The sequence below is a fragment of the Pinus tabuliformis genome, chromosome 7, assembly GCF_031772625.1.
Source record: "Pinus tabuliformis cultivar Carrire ecotype Pingquan chromosome 7, CPIR1, whole genome shotgun sequence".
Lineage (NCBI taxonomy): Eukaryota > Viridiplantae > Streptophyta > Pinopsida > Pinales > Pinaceae > Pinus > Pinus tabuliformis.
In genome coordinates this window covers 1,673,188,948-1,673,206,842 of record NC_142293.1, presented here as the reverse complement: position 1 = coordinate 1,673,206,842, position 17,895 = coordinate 1,673,188,948, and the positions used below count along the sequence as shown (strand labels likewise).

General features: G+C 40.7%; 1 protein-coding gene across 9 annotated transcripts in view; it reads right to left on the bottom strand.

Moving 5' to 3' along the window:
• Positions 1 to 17,895, bottom strand: part of LOC149254884 (myosin-11-like) — a 483,587-nt gene that overhangs the window by 137,796 nt on the left and 327,896 nt on the right. For 7 of the 9 annotated variants that reach the window (XR_016267192.1, XR_016267193.1, XR_016267195.1 and 4 more), the window contains exons 19-23: positions 2,501 to 2,670; positions 2,060 to 2,174; positions 1,661 to 1,711; positions 1,466 to 1,558; positions 1,189 to 1,359 (exon numbers count right to left, since the gene is read on the bottom strand). Coding sequence is in view for 4 of the 9 variants with exons in the window: in XM_089460255.1 (XP_089316381.1) it covers positions 1,189 to 1,359; positions 1,466 to 1,558; positions 1,661 to 1,711; positions 2,060 to 2,174; positions 2,501 to 2,670 (600 nt within the window). In the remaining 5 variants the exon portion in view is untranslated. The remainder of the gene's footprint in view (positions 1 to 1,188; positions 1,360 to 1,465; positions 1,559 to 1,660; positions 1,712 to 2,059; positions 2,175 to 2,500; positions 2,671 to 17,895) is intronic. The other 2 variants (XM_089460258.1, XM_089460256.1) reach the window with 2 other exon arrangements.

The following is a 17,895-nucleotide window of genomic DNA, read 5'->3' as shown; positions in this document are numbered from 1 at the left end:
CCTAGAAGGGTTTCCACCTAAAATTTCTTGTGTATTGTTCTCTTGATGTGTTGATGTTCTGTATGTTGTTAATGCTCTAAAAATTTTAATAAGTTACTAATTGATAAGAAATATTGATTCACCCCCCTCTCAGTCTTTCCAACAAAGGACACAAGTATATATATCAATGAGAATATGATTTGTTACAACTGAGGGTCCCATATATATACCTAGGTGGGTACCCCTTCATGAAGAGCCATGTCTTTTGAGACATGCCTCCTCAGTGTACCAATCACTATTAACTATTAATTATTAATTATTTACATTCATAACAAATCGCCCTGGAAAGGGGAGGAAAATAGCACATGATCAACTAAAGGGATGGGGGGAACCGATAAGTGGCATATAAAGAAAAGGTCCTAGTTGGACATGACATAGTCCACTACATTAGCACCTCTGCCATGGGAAAATCTACCATACATTGCAAAGGCTTCAGTGTCATGATAGATAAGAGAAGGTAATGCACCTAGAAATCTGTATGATGTTGTGTTTGTCAATAGAAGGGAAAACAATCTATAGCAAAAAGCAGCTAAAAAGGAATCCTGTTTGTTCAGGGAACAGTATACAATGTTAACTATCTTCAAAAATATCTTAACTCCTTCAGATCCTCCCTAAAACTGTCTGTACTTAGTGGTGCTTCTTCTCGACCACCACAATTACGAAGTATGAGAGGCATTAAAAAAGAGGGTCCCAACATGGAAGAAAAAGTAAACCAAAAGATAAAGAGACCAAGATGCATAGACAAAAATACATCCATTAAATGATATTTAAAATTATGAAAAAAGCCAGCGCTCATCAAAAATAAATACAGATTTAATACTCATTTCAAACTTTTAATCAAAAATATGAATACACATCTTATTAGATGATTTGAACTATTGGTACTCTCTCCAACATTTGATGATGAAATTTGACTGGCAAGAACCCTACATTCCTCTTTGTTCTTTCTTTAAACCCACAGTCAATGTGTTGATTGATCTCACTCAATTTTAATTAATTACTGGCACCCCATGTATGCTAGGTAAAGAGGTGCATGAATATCAGTCTAAATTGAATAATTTTATATTTTCCCTGTAATTATGTCTATAAACTAGTCTATCCTTTTCTTTATCTTCAAAACACTAAAGCATCCTAATGGAAATAGCTCACCTCAATAATTAAGCCAATAGTTTGAATAATGTGGTCAAATACTGGTGTTATCTCAGCCTCAAAAGCATGCCAGTGAAGAAGGCATTTATATATGATACAGGCTGCAACAGGCTTATCATTGCTGAAACCTACATCTTGTATTACACACTTAACAAGAGCTCGTTGATTTTCCTGCCAGATGACAATGCTCAAATTCAACAGATTGATGACATAAAGTTCAATGTAGATTTTATTCTGTAATCTCTTAGGATTCACTGAGCATGGCATCATAAACTACCTGTTGCCTCTCAATGGAAAACCTTGATTGTAGCTTCGTATCTGACACAGAATTACTCCTTACTTTAACGATTTGAGAATCAATAGGTGAATCCTAGATTGAAGGATGGAACAATGTTAATGACATCAGACAGATTAGCAACAATTTGGCAGATCTCAATTTGCAATATGAGAAAAGATGAGGCAAGAATCTCACAAACATAGATTGCTGACTCCCTTGAGAAACCTGCTGAGCTTCTGGAGTCTTCTGCATGACAAAACACCTAATAACTGAACTCAAGATTTCATAGAATCACGTGAAATCTATATAGTACACACGAATCATGAAAAACACACACAACAAAGATTCTCAATGTACAAATATTAGTGAAAACTTTATTTGCATCAATATTTAGGCTTTATTTCTTATGTGAAAACATAACATGTTATAGGAAGCAAATATAGGATACAAATGTTCAAAATTTTGATATAGGATTCAAACTTCTTGAACAAAAGAATACTAACCATAACTGTTACCACTAATATCCTCTCCATACTTTGGTAAAAATCAAAACAAACAGATATGCACCAAGCTCAATCTAAAAATAAATCAAACCTGCAAAATCATAGGTGTTGCATGGTTTGTCAGGCCATTAGTTGGAGAGACAACTAAAGCTTGCTGTCGTAGAACTTGATTCTCAGACTCCAAGTTTGATAGTTTTTCTTCCAGCCTGCAAAATGGTTCAACAGTTAATAATTAGTTGAGAATTTCAGAAACTATATTCACATTGGACATCACAAATGTATCTTAGTTTCTCAAGTTTATTAAAGAAAAGGAACACTAAGCCCGATTCTGAGTTGTTATCTAGTGACTATCAATATTCTAAAAGTTTCTCTAGTTTTCTTGAGCCTGAGAGAGCTAGTAAAGATTGTGTTACCTTTTCAGCAGTATTTTATATAAGTGACAGCTTGAACTACTTAGAAGTTAGGACATAGATAGATAGAAAATATGGGACACCAATGGTCAAATTAGAGAGTAATAGAAAACAACTAAAACCTCATTATCAAGGACAATAAGAGCAAGCACCTATGCACTGTCTCCTGAAGTTGAGCAATATTTGATTCAACTTCTTTTACTTTCCTCTGTCTTTCATCAGTTTCATTTTGAGATATCACCAATTCTCTGTGTGTGTCTGCAACTTTTTTCTCAAGTGATTCCACTGAAATCTACACAATCACATTGGTTAGTAAGAAGCTGAAAAAAAGGAACATTCTACCGTTTAAATATTATGACTCAGCCTCCACATACAGAAAATGAAGAGACAATACCTAATCTTGGGAAACTCCATAATAAATTAGTCAATAACGCAGCATATTTAATATATATTTATATATATAGTTGACATTTGAGAAGGTAAAAATCAGGCCTCTAGCATTTCAAGACAAATCAATTAAATTAGGATGTACAACATAGACAATAGTTCATGTAAATAAAATAAAATTAACGATATGCCACAATATAAATGATGAAACAGTGTCATTCTAAACCAACTGCCAAAGCTATGAGCGGGAACCCAAACACCCAATTGCTCTCTCCAATAGTGTTGATAAGCCTTGTAAGGAAAAGCCACCTCCCCCGCCTTGCTGATCCAATCTGAAATCAGATTAACCTAGTATAGCACGTCAAAAGCACTCTTATTTCCCTTCAATTGCTTCAACTCTAGTCCCAGGAACACAAAACCATTCATTCATTTTTGGGCCAATCTGTAGCTCCTCTTGAAGTGTGTGTGCTAAAATATTATCCATGTATGCACAAAAACAAAGATTGTGTATGTATGGATTAACAATCTACTATCAAGCTTTGGGAGCTAGGAATATGGCTTTCAAAATCTTCCCACCATAAAACTAGCATATCTATAACATCCTAGTCACAAAGAAAATCCTTAATTAAAACTTTAAAATTTGAAGTTAGGATATTTTTCACATGAAGGAAAAGAGTCAAGAAATGGAGATACACCAAACAGTAAAACCCAAAATTATAAAACAAAGAAAGTTACATCATAGAAACATAGTTTTAAAAACAGGCCTAGCTAACTGGTTACCGGTCTAACCGGCTGGTTAGCAGGCCCACCGGTTGGAACCAGTGAAAAAACCCGGTTTAATAGGCTGTGTGGTGGAAAATTTGACCTAATCGGTCCTAAACCAGCTGGTTACCTACCATGCCCACCGAGGACCAACAGTGCGGATTTTCCAAGGTAGTTTAGGGGTTTTAGAGGAAAATTAAGAGTGTTTTCCCTCCAAAAACACCCTCTCCAAGCCTTTAAGGAACAAAAACAGTTAAATGATCTTGCTTTCGTGCAATACAACCTTCGACTGAGGAGGAACCAAATGACGAACAAAGCACCTGATCTAGATCCCATTGTGTTGGACAATATTGATCCAACATCAGAATGGGTCGAGGAGACTAAAGATCCTGTGTTTGAGGCTGATTTTGATATCGACATGGCTTCAGAGGGGGATGAAGCAGATTTTGTGGCGGCATCAGAACCAAGATCAGTAGCAGCATCAAGGAAAGGCAAAGAACCAATGGAAGGCACTAGTCGTGTAGGTCGACAAACTCGTGCTTCCATTAGGTCCACTTCTATTGTTATTGGTGGCATTGCTACTGAGCTTGCAGATCAGGCTGAGGCATCCTCAAACTCTGAACCACCAGATGATGTCTATGTAACTCCTGATGATGATCATGTGGCTAGTAGTGGTGACGAACTTGATGATTGATCATATGTATATTGTAGACTTGTAGTAGGCCAATCGCCTCATAGCTTACAACATTGTTTTTGGACTTTATAGGCCATTTAGAGCCTCATTGCTTATGTATTTTGCTATTTTGTCGATAATATGTATTGCACTCGGTGCCATTTCGATATATTCACCTTTACATGGTATATAAATGAGCAAACTTTGCATATTTTGTCTCTATTGGCTTGGAATCATGGTTTTAAATCTTAAAAATAGTTGTGTTTCATTAAAAATTAACTATTTAATGTACTTTTCTAAAACCGGTTCATTTAGACCAAACCAGTCCCGGTTAGACTGATTCCGGTCAGTGAACCGACTAATTAGGTGGACCGGTCCGGTCACCGGTTCCAGTTTTAAAAACATTGCATAGAAATACCTTCCTCCTGTTAAATTTTCAGATTGTTCTACGTTGATTTCTGGTAGCATTGGATGTGCTCTAAGCCTCAAAATTTGCAGGGAGGCTAGGACACATGTATTCCAGAATACCCAGAAATCGTTTTGGGAAATTCCACCCAGAGACAGTTTTATTAAAATAATTAATTATTTTTAATGGATGCCTAAGTCTAAACTTAGGAAATTAAAATAATTAAAGGGTATTAATTAAACTAGGTGTGAAACTTCTAGAAGAAGACGAGGATCAAGTCAAAATGATCTGAGCCATTGATTAGAATCTAATCTGGGTCGTTGATTGATCAATGAGAGGATTATAAGGACTTCGATAGGCATTTGGAAAATACACCAGGCAGATACTCAATTGCCCAAGTAGATCGATTTTCTCAATGGCTAAAGTTTGACAAGAGGAAATCAAATCAAAGGGTGAGTTGCAGGTGAAAGAGAGAGGGAATCGGCAATAAGGGTGGAGAGAGAGGGAATCAGCAATAATCAAGAGTGCAGGAAACGACAGGAAGAGGCAGCGTAAAAGAGGGATGTAGATCACCCATGCAGAGGCAGATGCGCAGGAATAGCGCATTCACTGCACAGAGGGTGATGCATTGTAGCTAGAGTGAGGGCAATAGGTCCTCTCAGGTGTCAGAAATTCACTGTTGAGTGGAGAAATTTGTTTGTAAAATTTCTCTCAGTGATTCTTGTTCCATTCTGCTATCTCTAGATTATACATGAGATTTTGCTAAAGAATAATGAAAGAAACCCTCATTTGTTGCACCGGTTTTCCCAAATTGGCTTTTTCTGGGGACAATTGTCCAAAAATAATTGTGTTAATGTGTTATTGTTCTGCTATTATTTTCCTTACATTTATTTTTCTGCAGTAATTAATTTGTGAAGATTACAGTGTATGTATTTCGATATTTGCCTCAGATAATTGCAAATAATTTGTTTCAGTAAATTAACAAATAGAATAAATATTATAAGTTGTTGCAGTAGGATTTGGAATCTCCAGATATTCACATTCTATGGTGAATCAATTACTTTAGCCAATTCAATACTTCAATTAGCAATATTTCCAATGACAATTAGTCTTTCCAATCATCAACAGTAATTGAAGATAGAACAATAAATGCAATGACAAAGGAGACAATCAACACATCAACAAGAGACACCAGGTTTGGTCAAAGATCAAGGGAAAACCCCACTAGGGGAAAAACCCTTTGAAATTCTTTTTCTACTAGATTGTCATAAAATGTTCAGCAGAGAGTACAATGAGCACAATACAACATCATCCAGCAAATAACCCAATAACATTTAGAAATATGTTTCTAGCATCAGAATATATCAGAGACAATTTTCATGCTTGCGGTCAACTTTGGTCAAGGGTAAAACTTCCCAGCCGCATGGAGGAGGAGTTGTGCGAACAACTGAAGGCTTCCAGTCACTCCATTGAGCCTGCAAGCCAGCAGCAGCGGTCGCATTTGTCCTGTGATGACCCAGCGACTGTAACCCAAAACCGTAGAAATAGATGCTAGCTTCGGACCCTATCATTATGGACTTTTGCGAACTTCATTTGTCAACCCGGCCTACAACTTGTGCAAACCAATCAATCAAGAAGAAAATAAGAAGATGCTTGGTGATATCCAAATGAGATTTAGGTCACTTGTATTTATAGGCTTCCAAGGGTGACCAATTCACCATTAGGGCCAACTTGTCCAAATGTGCATATGTGGGCTTTTATTTACAAGTACACTTTCCCTTGTCTAAATTTGATGATCTTTAGGTCGATTTTGGTCCTCTTGAAAAGAGGAATTCAATGCAATCATCATCTCCATCAAATGAGCTATCAAAAGTGGAATTTGAACCTAGTTGCATAATTTAACACTCCCTCTCAACTAGGGAGAATTCCACCTGTCAATATCTGACCATCAATCAACATGTGATCCTGTCATCATATCATGTCCCATCTCTGCTCAACTCTATCTGTTGAAACATTGTCGAATCTAAAGAAGAATAATCATCGAGGAGTTAAAGCTACCTTCCCCTACATTGTCGGAGAGCATATATCAATTCGAAACCACATCAGGGAGTACATCTCAACCTGGAATCTCATGGAGGAGCTAAATATTTATGACCCCATATCGAGCAATAGGTGATATAGGCGAGCACATCTCAACCCATCCTATGTCCTACCAATCTTCCCAACAACGACCCTCAAGTGTCATGTGGCAGAACACTTACATCATAATCCGAGCTTGGGCTAGATACCCGACTTACCAGAAGGTAAGGATCACATGCCCAAGCCTCCTCAACCAATTGCCCAGACAAGGAGGGACAATCCCAACAAGCCTGGCTTGTGGGTATGATGCCAAGTGGGGTATACTCTGCAAAGACTAAGATAGGGGAGCAACATCTCCAACCCTATGGGTAACAAATAAGGATGATACCCTATTGTCCAAAGAACCCTCAACCCCAGGGGCCTTCCATCTCAATTCCTCACCCTGGGAGCTCAAAAAGGGGAAGAGTTGTCTCAGTGTCCTCGAGCGAAGCCCATTATCAGAAGGGGTCACATCCATCAGTCCAAGCTACTCTCTAAACACCAAGAACTTCCTTTTTGGCAAAGCCTTGGTGAGAATATTTGCAATCTTCTCATCTATGTTGATTTGGGGTAGCATTGGATGTGCTCTAGCCACGAAATTTGGTGGAAATACTAAGGCACATGAGATATCCAATACCCAAAAAGGGTTTGGGTAGATTCTAAACAGTTTGGGAGATATTAAAATAATTAATATTTTTAATGGAGTCCCTAAGTCTAAACTTAGGGAAATTAAAATATTAATGTGAATTAACATAAAACTGTGTTAGAATGGTCCAAGAGTCATGGATCAAACCAGATCTAATCTTAGTCGTTGATTAGGGACTTAATCTTGATCGTTGATTTGTCAACGAGAAAAGTATAAGAGAAGGCTTGAATGTCACTTAGAGAACACACCAAGAGATCAAGATTTCGACTTTCTAGGGCTGGGTTTGCTGAGAAAGTTGAGAGAGTGATCTGGAGTTGTAGCTGAGGGGCAGTGAATACAAAAGCAGAGAGGAAGAGATAGTGTCAGGAGGATCAGCGCAGCAGCCAGGAAAGTTGACGCAGAGGGCAGAAGCTGAAACTGCCGGGAACACCCGGAACAGCCGGGAAAGCTGTCGCAGATGGCAGAAGCCGAAACTGCAGGGAACACCCAGAACTACTGGGAACTGCCAGAACAGCCGGGAAAGCTGACACAGAGGGTAGAAGCCGAAACTACCGGGAACAACCGGAACTATTGGGAATTGCTGGAACTGTCAGGAAAGCTGATGCTTAGGGCAGAAGTCGGAACTGTCGGGAACAGCCGGAACTGTCGGGAACAGCAAAAACTATCGGGAAAGTTGACGCAAAGGGCAGAAACCGGAACTACCAGGAACAGCCGAAACTGCCGGGAATTGTTAGAACTACCAGGAAAGCTGACACAGAGGGCAGAAGAGGCTGACGCAGGGGTTTTTCATGGGGCATATTGGAGTTGAGGAGTTGCCAGACTGTTTATCTGGGTTTGCAGCTGAAGCATCTGTCTCCGAAGGAGAGGTACTACTGCCGAGATTTTTCTTTGTTGGGTGAGGTGGATTTGGCACCCAGATTGTATTCTGAAACTGCTTAATAAATCAAACCCTTAGATAGTTGCACCGCTTTTCCCGCATTGGGTTTTTTTGGGGACATTAGTCCAAAAATAACGGTGTCATTTGTGTGCTTGTTTCTGTTTCCTTCAATTGATGATCTGTAATGTGTTGGGCATGTACTTGTGTTTATTTTCAGTATTTACATGGTAAATAACTTGTTAATTAATCAGAACAAGTAGGAAGGAATAAATCAAAAATTACATGGATGGGTTCTAACTGTTACACATAGAAACTTCAACATGGTATCAGAGCGTGGTTGCAAATCACAGGAGAACTGAGGACATCAGCCGAGCATAGCAACAACAACAGAAAACAGTTGTCCCGAGTGACAAAAGTTGTTCCTAGCAGCAAAACAGCAAGGAAGGGGTGACGCAGTGCCTGTATCATCAAGTTCAGGGCAAGAAGAGGTTGTGCAAAGGTTGAGGGAGGCAAAGACAAGCTCAAGAAGAGCCACGCAGAGGCCAGGAGGGTTGACGCAGTTGGCTTAGGAGCCTAGTTTGTCGATGCTAGGACTGCGCAGAGCCTAGGAGCTCTCACCTTCAGGTTGTTGGGGCTTAGGAGGTTGTGGTTAAGTTGCAGAGTGGAGGTGGTAGGGTACTATTGTCAGAACAGTACCTAACAAGGCAAGGCCAAGGAAAAGGGAGTTGCTACCGAGGGTTTCTAGCCGAGAAATCCGGATCAATGGTGCAGTTGCACAGACGATCATAGTAGGGGGCATCTCGACATCGACAGAAGGATTTCTAGGAGGGAAATCGAGGCTCAGAGGGAGTCACATCGAGAACTTCCAAGAGGGAAGTAGAAGAGCAAAGAAATGGCACTACAGGGAGTAAGAGACCAGGACAAACTGGACGCAGCCTCAAATTTCGTAGTCTAGAAGGCCAGAATCTTATCCGTACTTGACAGAAATCATGTTAAGCACTTCGCCTTGAAGACGATAGCGATCCCAATTGACCCAGCTGACAATGGCAGGCATGAGGAAGCAATGGCAAGGGCCAAGAATATCATTCTTGACGGGGTTAAGGATCATATAGTACCACATTTCCGAGAAGAATACAGCACGGGAGATGTGGGAGGCCCTGACCATGTTGTATCAACATACTTCCGTGCAGAGGAAGATGCTCCTAGAAAATTAGTTGCGGTCATACCAAATGCAGAAGGGAGAACAAATCGACACCTTCCTCGGTCGATTGAAGGAGATCCAAGATCAACTGACGCCCATAAGGGCCACACCAGATCTAGAGTTGATGGTGAGAATAGCCCTAAATGCAGTCTCAGAAGACTAGGAGGTGTTTGTCCAGAGCATACTGGGCATGGCGAGCCTTCCAGATTGGGAGGAAATGTGGGCGGCTCTTTGCCAAGAAGAGATCAAGGGGGTGACCAAGACAGGAAGCAGCAACAAGGGGATCAAAATCAAGGAGGAGGAGGAGGTGGATGCTACCCTAGCATCTGACGATAAGCAAGAAAAGAGGAAGAAGAAGGACCTCTCCAAGGGAAAATGATTCCACTATGGGGAGCTGGGTCATTATGCAACCAAGTGTCCGAGGAAGAAAAGCAAGGGAGAGGCTTCCGAGACCAAGGCCACGCCAGCAAGGGCAGAGAAGGAAGTGGAGACAGACGATGACTATGCCATGAGTGCACACACACCACTTGAACGAAAGTGGGGAGACATCGAGTTGTAGTCAAGAGCACTGTAGAAGATGAGGGGCAGAATCCTCGAGGTACCCAACCTCTTGGATTATACCTGGCTACAAGAGCCCCGAAGAGGAATAGCAGGATTGGCGGATGTCAATAGAGACAGATGAGGATGAAGCGACAAAGAGAGCTACAGTGCAGGATTCCCAGCACAGCGCGAAGCTAGCAAGATGCAACAGTACGAGAGGCATGGGAGTGTTGCACCAGTGCAGGATGGCACAGAGAGGTATGCAACAGTGATAGATGTAGGGAGTTGTTGCAGCAGCGCAGAAGTCAGAGAGAGAGCACCTATCAGTGGCAGAGGGAGCTTCAGCATCGGAAGTGTCTCTAGCCTGACAGAGATGTTAGAGTTGCGAGATCAGTTACTTACTTCTTAGTAACTAAGCTGCAGTGCAGTAGTTAGCAGTGTCAGTGCTATGGGCAGCACGATGCAACATCATGAGAGGGGATGCAGTGCAAACGCAGCAATGGCAATGGCAGGGCCATGGGCAGCAGCACGAATGCAAAGGGAGTTGTCGTACAGATGCAGCAGTGGCAGTGGCAAAGCCATGGGTGGCAGTATGAGATGCAGCAGTACAGATGATGGGCAGCAGGCCTAGCATTAGGGACCGATGTCGGATGATCAGAGTAATACTCAGTAAGGAGTATTGCTAGAGCACGGTCCTCGCTAAAAGGGAGTGTTGATTTGGGGTAGCATCGGATGTGCTCTAGCCACGAAATTTGGTGCAGAGGCTACGGCACATGAGATCTCCAATACTGAGAAGGGTTTGGGTAGATTCTAAACAGTTTGGGAGATACTAAAATAATTAATATTTTTAATGGAGTCCCTAAGTCTAAACTTAGGGAAGTTAAAATATTAATGTGAATTAATATAAAACTGTGTTAGAATGGTCCAAATCATGGACCAAGCCAGATCTAATCTTAGTCATTAATTAGGGACTTAATCTCGGTCGTTGATTTGTCAATGAGAAAAGTATAAGAGGCTTGAGGGTCACTCGGAGAACACACCAAGAGATCAAGATTTCTACTTTCTGGGGTTGGGTTTGCTGAGAAAGTTGAGAGAGTAATCTAATGTTGCAGCTGAGGGGTAGTGAATACAAAAGTAGAGAGGCAGAGATAGTGTCGGGAGGATCAACACAACAGTAGGGAAAGCTCACGGAGAGGGAAGAAGCCGAAACTGTCGGGAAAGCTGACACACAGGGCAAAAGCTAGAACTGCCAGGAACAACCGAAACTGTCAGGAACTACCAGAACGGCCGGGAAAGCTGACACGGAGGGCAAAAGCTGAAACTGCCGAAACTGTCGGGAACTGCCAGAACAGCGAGGAAAGATGACGCAAAGGGCAAAAGACGGAACTGCTGGGAACAATCGGAACTGCCGGGAACAGCTAAAACTGTCGAGAAAGCTCACGTAAAGGGCTGAAGGCAGCACTGCTGGGAACAGTCGGAACTGCCGTGAAAGTTGACGCGGAGGGAAGAAGAGGTTGACGCAGTCCCTATAGGCTGACGTTGGGATTTTTCGTGGGGCATATTGGAGCTAAGGACTTGCAAGAGTGTTTATTTGGGGTTTCAGCCGAAGTATCTGTCTCTGAAGGAAAGGTACTACTGCCAATATTTTTCTTTGTTGGGTGAGACAGATTTGGCACCCAGATTGTATTCTGAAATTGTTTAATAAATCAAACCCTCAAGATAGCTGCACAGCTTTTCCCGCATTGGGTTTTTCCAGGGACATTAGTCCAAAAATAACAGTGTCATTTGTGTGCTTGTCTCTGTTTCCTTCAGTTGATGATCTGTAATGTGTTGAGGATGTACTTGTCTTTATTTTCAGTGTTTACATGGTAAATAACTTGTTATTTAATCAGAGCAAGTAGGAAGGAATAAATCAGAAAGTACATGGAGGGTTTCTAACTGTTAGACTTAGAAACTTCAACAATCTGTCGAGATGTGATAGAGTCTAATGACTCCTCTCTACGCCATGTCTTAAATGAAGTGATATTGAATCTCTATGTTCTTGGACTTGTCATGAAATACAGGATTCTCCGCTAGACGAATCCCATTCTTGTTGTCGCAATATATCACTCTAGTGTCTAGGATCTGCTCAAATAGCTCTCCAAAGAGCTTCCTCAACCAAACTGCATCGTAGTTAGCCATGCAAGTAGCAATATACTCTACCTCAACGGTACTCAATGCTACGAACTTTTGCTTCCTTCTCATCCAAGATATCATGGCAGATCCAAGGCTAAAACAACATCCAGACGTACTCTTCTTATCGACAACATTTCTTGCCCAGTCAATATCAGTGTATCAATGAAGTAGAACATCTCCGGTAGTATATCTCAGACCAAGTGTGATTCTTCCATGCAAATATCTCAAAATGTGTTTGGCAACGATCCAATGTGCATGGAGAGGCTTGGCGATGAATTGACTCAACAGATTCACTGCATAGCATATGTCCGGACAAGTGTTCACCAATTAATTGTCTATACTTAGATGGATTCAGCAAATTGGGTCCTACAGCCTCTCCACATAACTTCTTGAAGTTCATTTCCATCGATGTGGGTAGGGACTTGGATTTTATCATTCCAAATCTCTCCAACATCTTCACAACATATTTTCCTTGTGAAAGGAAAATCTCACCGGGCCTTTGCCACACCTCAAGGCCTAGAAAGTAGTGCATGAGTCCAAGGTCCTTCATCTCGAATTCAGAGGCTAGCTCCCTCTTACACTCGATCATCAGGGGCTCACTAACTGTCAAGAATAGATTGTCAACATATAAACCAAAATCAACAACATACCTTAGACTACCTTAAAGTAGAGGTTAGGATCGACATTGTGAATCCCAACTTCACCAAATAATTGTCTATCAGGGTGTACCATGCTCTAGCGGCTTGCTTCAAACCATACAATGCCTTATTCAACCTACAAACATGTCTCTTTCAGTCCTCTACTTCAAATCCCTGTGGCTACTCAACGTACACTTCTTGTATAATGCCATGGAAGAATGCAGTCTTCACATCCATCTGATGAAGGGTACATCCTTGACTTGCGGCAAAGGAAACTATCCAACGAATGGTTGCATATCGAGCCACAAGTGCAAATACATCATCATAATCTTCTCCCTCTTTCTAGGAGAATCCTCGAGCCACGATTCTTGACATGTATTTCTCAATGCTACCATCAACTCCATGCTTGATCTTGAATAGCCACCTTGAAGTCACCATTGATTTCCCCCTCGGTCTTGGCACAACATCCCATATGTCATTCTTCACAAGCAATTCATATTCTTCGACCATATCATCTTTCCAAACTTGTTCTTTTACGGCTTCTTCAAATATGGAAGGTTCGGCTTGAATCATAGTGCTCATGTATACAACATATCCCTAATACTTGCAAGGCTTCTCGCTTTCTCTTAATGATCTTCAAACAGGAACACGTCTCTCGTCATCATGTAAAGTATCACGAAGCCAAAGTGACCTGATCAATGGAGGAGGATCTAAGGGATCCATGGGCTCCATGGGATCATCAACAATATCTATCTCAGATTCAGGCACGAAAGGACCATCTAAAATATTCATATCATCATTATTCTTAGGAGGACGCGGCGGGGAAAGGTCCCTTGCTTTTCCTAGGGCGACATCTTGATCGAATGTAACATCGCTACTAATTTCAACCTTCCTTTGACCAGGAATATATATCCTAAATGCTTTAGAATTTTCACAATATCCAACAAACGTACATTTTCTTCCCGAGGCTTCCAATTTGTGCCTTTTGTCCTTTGGCACATGCAAATATACGGGGCAGCCAAAGATATAGAGATGTCCAACATCGGGCTTGACACCTGTGGACACTTCTTCGGGCGTCTTGTTGCCCAATGCTTGATGAGGTGCCCTGTTTTGGACATATATGATGACATTTGTTACTTCTCCCCAAAGGAACTTCGTCAACTTTTGATCATGGAGCATGGCACGGCCAGCTTCTATAATGGACATGTTTTTTCTTTCAGCCACTCCATTTTGTTCGAGAGTATACAGCACAATTGTCTCTTTCTTGATACCTTCCTTCTTGCAAAAATCAATGAACTCCTTTGATATGTACTCACCAACATTATCAGACCTGAATATTTTGATTTTCTTCCCTGTTTGATTTTCGATCAAAGCTTTTAACTCCTTGAACATTTCAAGGGCTTCATCCATGTGCTTCAAATAATATATTCATGTCTTTCTTGAGAAGTCATCAATGAAGGTGATATAGTAGAGATGGCCACCAATAGAATGCACGGGCATTGGACCACATATATCGGAATGAATGAAATGGAGGATATCATTTGTCTTGTTCTCGCCAGAGGAGAATGGTCCCTTTCTCTTCTTTCCACTGGCACAACTTGGACATACTCCATCATGATGGGTTTGAACCTTCATAATCCCTAAGACCAATTCTCCAATTTTGGAAGAGCACCATAATGTAGATTGGCGAATCTTTGATGCCATAGCTCGCTTAGATGATTAGAATCATGGACCAATGCTAGAAGAGGTCTTCCAGTAACCTTGTAGAGTGCTTCATATCTTGATCCCAATGTGAATGCATTTCTCATAGGTGACCCAACGGGCCAAGTAAGAACCTTTCCCTGGATAAAGACAGCCCCCATCCCTTTGTCTTCCAAAGCGAATATTGATACCAAATTCTTCTTCAGTCCTGACACATACATCACATCATGGAGAAAAATAGATTCCCCGGAATTCAAATGAAATTTGACGGACCCAAAACCTTTAACAGGATGAGTAGATTTGTCTCCAAGAATAATTTTCAAATTTGACTCCCTCTCTACCAAATTAGAGAGAACTTCCTTATAACCAAAGAAGTAATGAGTGGCCCCACTATCAACCAACCAAATATCCCACGAATCTGGAGGAGATGAACTAGTAAGGGCAAAATTAAGAATATATTTAGATTGATTTGCAACATTACTTTCATAACTGGAGAATCTTGAATTCTTTTGTGGATGACGATCTTCTTCATGATCACTTAGAGAATCTCTTCTTCTCCTTTCATCTCTTCCATTGTGATCATTCCTTCGGTCATCTCTTCTTCTTTGATTATTGAACCTGTTGTTGTTGCTTCTAGTATTGTAGTGTGGTCCATTATTCTTCTCGGGGCAATCTTGAGCATAGTGGCCTTTCTTATGACAATTGTAGCATTCAATGTGCAATAATTCCTTCCTTCTATTTGAATTTCGATGAGGAAGCTTCTTGAATTTGATGGAGCTCCTTTCCCTTTCTTCTTTTTCTTGTCATGAGTGATGAATGTAGTGGGTTCTCCTTCTTCATGCTTTTGAATCCTTCCTCTTGATATCATCCTTGATTCTTCTTGAGTGAGCTTTCCAAGAATTTCATCAAATGACAAGACATTGTTGTTGCTTATAGTAGTAATAAAGGTTTCCCAAATAGGAGGGAGACCTCTTTGAGTCACAATCACCAATTACCTGTCAGGCACAGAGTCCCCAACTCTTTCAAATCGATCTCTAAGACAAGATATCCTCATTATCTAGGAATGCACGAACTCTCCTTTGTTTATCTTTGTGTCTTTGAGTTGATCTTTCAAGGAGACGATTTCATTCAAATTGTTAACTTCATCCTAACTACGTTTGGATCCTGAATATTTTTATGGTTTTCAAACTTTGCTAAGACTGTGGTTTGGCATTTATCTTTCGAAACACATTTAGCCATTTATCGAAAAATTCACAAAAAAAAAAAAAAAAAAAAATCTCAAAATTTCTTCAAGCCTTATACACGTATATTTTATAAATATATTTGTAAAATAAATATTTTATTTTATTTCTCTAACCATTGTTTGCAATTGGGATTTTGGGATTTATTTTAAATTTTTGTATAAATTGGGGTTGTGGGCTCTTGTAATTTTATTTGTGCAAGTAAATAGATCTGAATATTTTCAAGGGTACCAAGCCTTGGAATATTTTCGTGAGGGTTTATAGAAGTGGATCTAGGCCTAGCAAGGCAAGATCCAACATTGCTTTCCTCTCCAAGCTCAACGTTCAAGCCCAAAGAGAAGGCATCCGCCCTCAAGAGAATTTTTGTGGCATCTTTTGGCAAATTTTGGAAATCTGAAGCAAAATTAAAATTCGGCAAGGATTTTGAGGAATTTTTTCTAGCCCTATAGGCCTAATGTGGCTCCTTTTCCCTTTGGTCATGGCCATTGCCAGCCCTCCTTGCTCCTCATTGTGAAAATTCCTAAACTGGAATCGCCACTGCAACAACTGATGATATTTCTCCTACTTGTTAGATTTACATGAACAAGTTATTCGCAGTTTCCTACGACAAACATTGAAATACATACACTGCAACCTACACCATTTAAAATAATATGTCGAAACAAGAAATTGAACAATAAAGAGATACAACACAAATGACACAATGGTTTTTGGGCAAACGTACTTGGAAAAACCTAATGCAGGAAAACAGGTGCAACAGATCTGAGTGTTTTTATTATTAAGCAAAGGTTATTTCTGAATATAGCCTCTGGATACCTTGCTGGAAATCTAGTACAGAGAATATCGCGTGGCAGATGAAATTAGTGAGATCACCTCACTCTACACTGCAAGTCCCCACTAATGCGGCAACTGAAACAATGAGTCCCCGACTACTTCTGCACTACCCTTGCGCTGTCACTGGCCTACATCAAACTCTAAGGCACTACATCACCTCCTTGCTGGATTGATTTTCTCTCAGGAGCTGACTCCAACCCTCCTGGCTCAGAATGTCAACCTCCTCAGCAAATTTCGGACCTTTGCGTGTAAAGCTTTTGTGCTGCTCTACATGGGCCCTGCGTGAGCCCTTTCTAGCTCTACATCACCCTCTATGGGCAATGCGTTGCCTCCTTTGTGTGTCTCTCTGCCTCTCTACTGAGTATTCTTGGCTCCGGAGAAGATCCTCCAACCAAAACTCTCTCTAGTCTCTACCCCTCTCTCCTTGATCATCCTGAAATTACTACACTGCCTCTAGCTTCAGCAATTCGATCTGACTAATCAACTCTGTGTGTCTTCCAAATGACCCTCAAGCCTCCTTAAATAATCTTCTCGTGGAGATTCAATTGCCCAAATTAGAAGTTAATCAATGCCTAAGATTATTTATTCTTGATCCTCGTCTTCATCTAGAAGTTACACACACAGTTAGATTAATACCCATTAATTATTTTAATTTCCTAAGTTTAGACTTAGGGACCCATTAAAAATAATTAATTATTTTAATAAAATTGTCTCTGGGTGGAATTTCCCAAAACGCTTTCTGGGTTCTTTGGAATACATGTGCCCAAGCCCTTCTACAAAATTTGAGGCTTAGAGCACATTCGATGCGACCGGAAATCAACACTCGTGCCCCATCCTATCCCTTTCACTTGCCCTTTTTCCCTTCCCAGTGACCTTATCCCTCCTCCTAACCTACTCCCTTGCCTCCGTCCTCTCCATCCTTCCTTCTCTTCTCTGCATCAAACCATCTTCTCCCCTCTGATGTTAGATTTCTTACCTTCACAACCCTTTATCCCCACTGACATCAAGCTTTTGGCCTCCTCCCAGGCCTGCCACAAGCTTAGCCTGCCCACCGTGCCCCCCTTTTCCCTTCCTCTTGTTGATTTTTAGGTAGCATCGGATGTGTTCTAGCTTTAAAATATTGTGGAGGGGCTAAAACACATGAGATCTCCAAGACCCAAAAATCGTTTGGAGAAATTCCACTCAGAGTGCATGTTATTCAAATAATTAATTATTTGTAATGGTGCCTAAGTTAAAACTTAGTAAATTAAAATAATTAAAGTGAATTAATTTAAATATGGGTGAGAAGCTTCTAAGTGACGAGAATCAAGTCTAATTT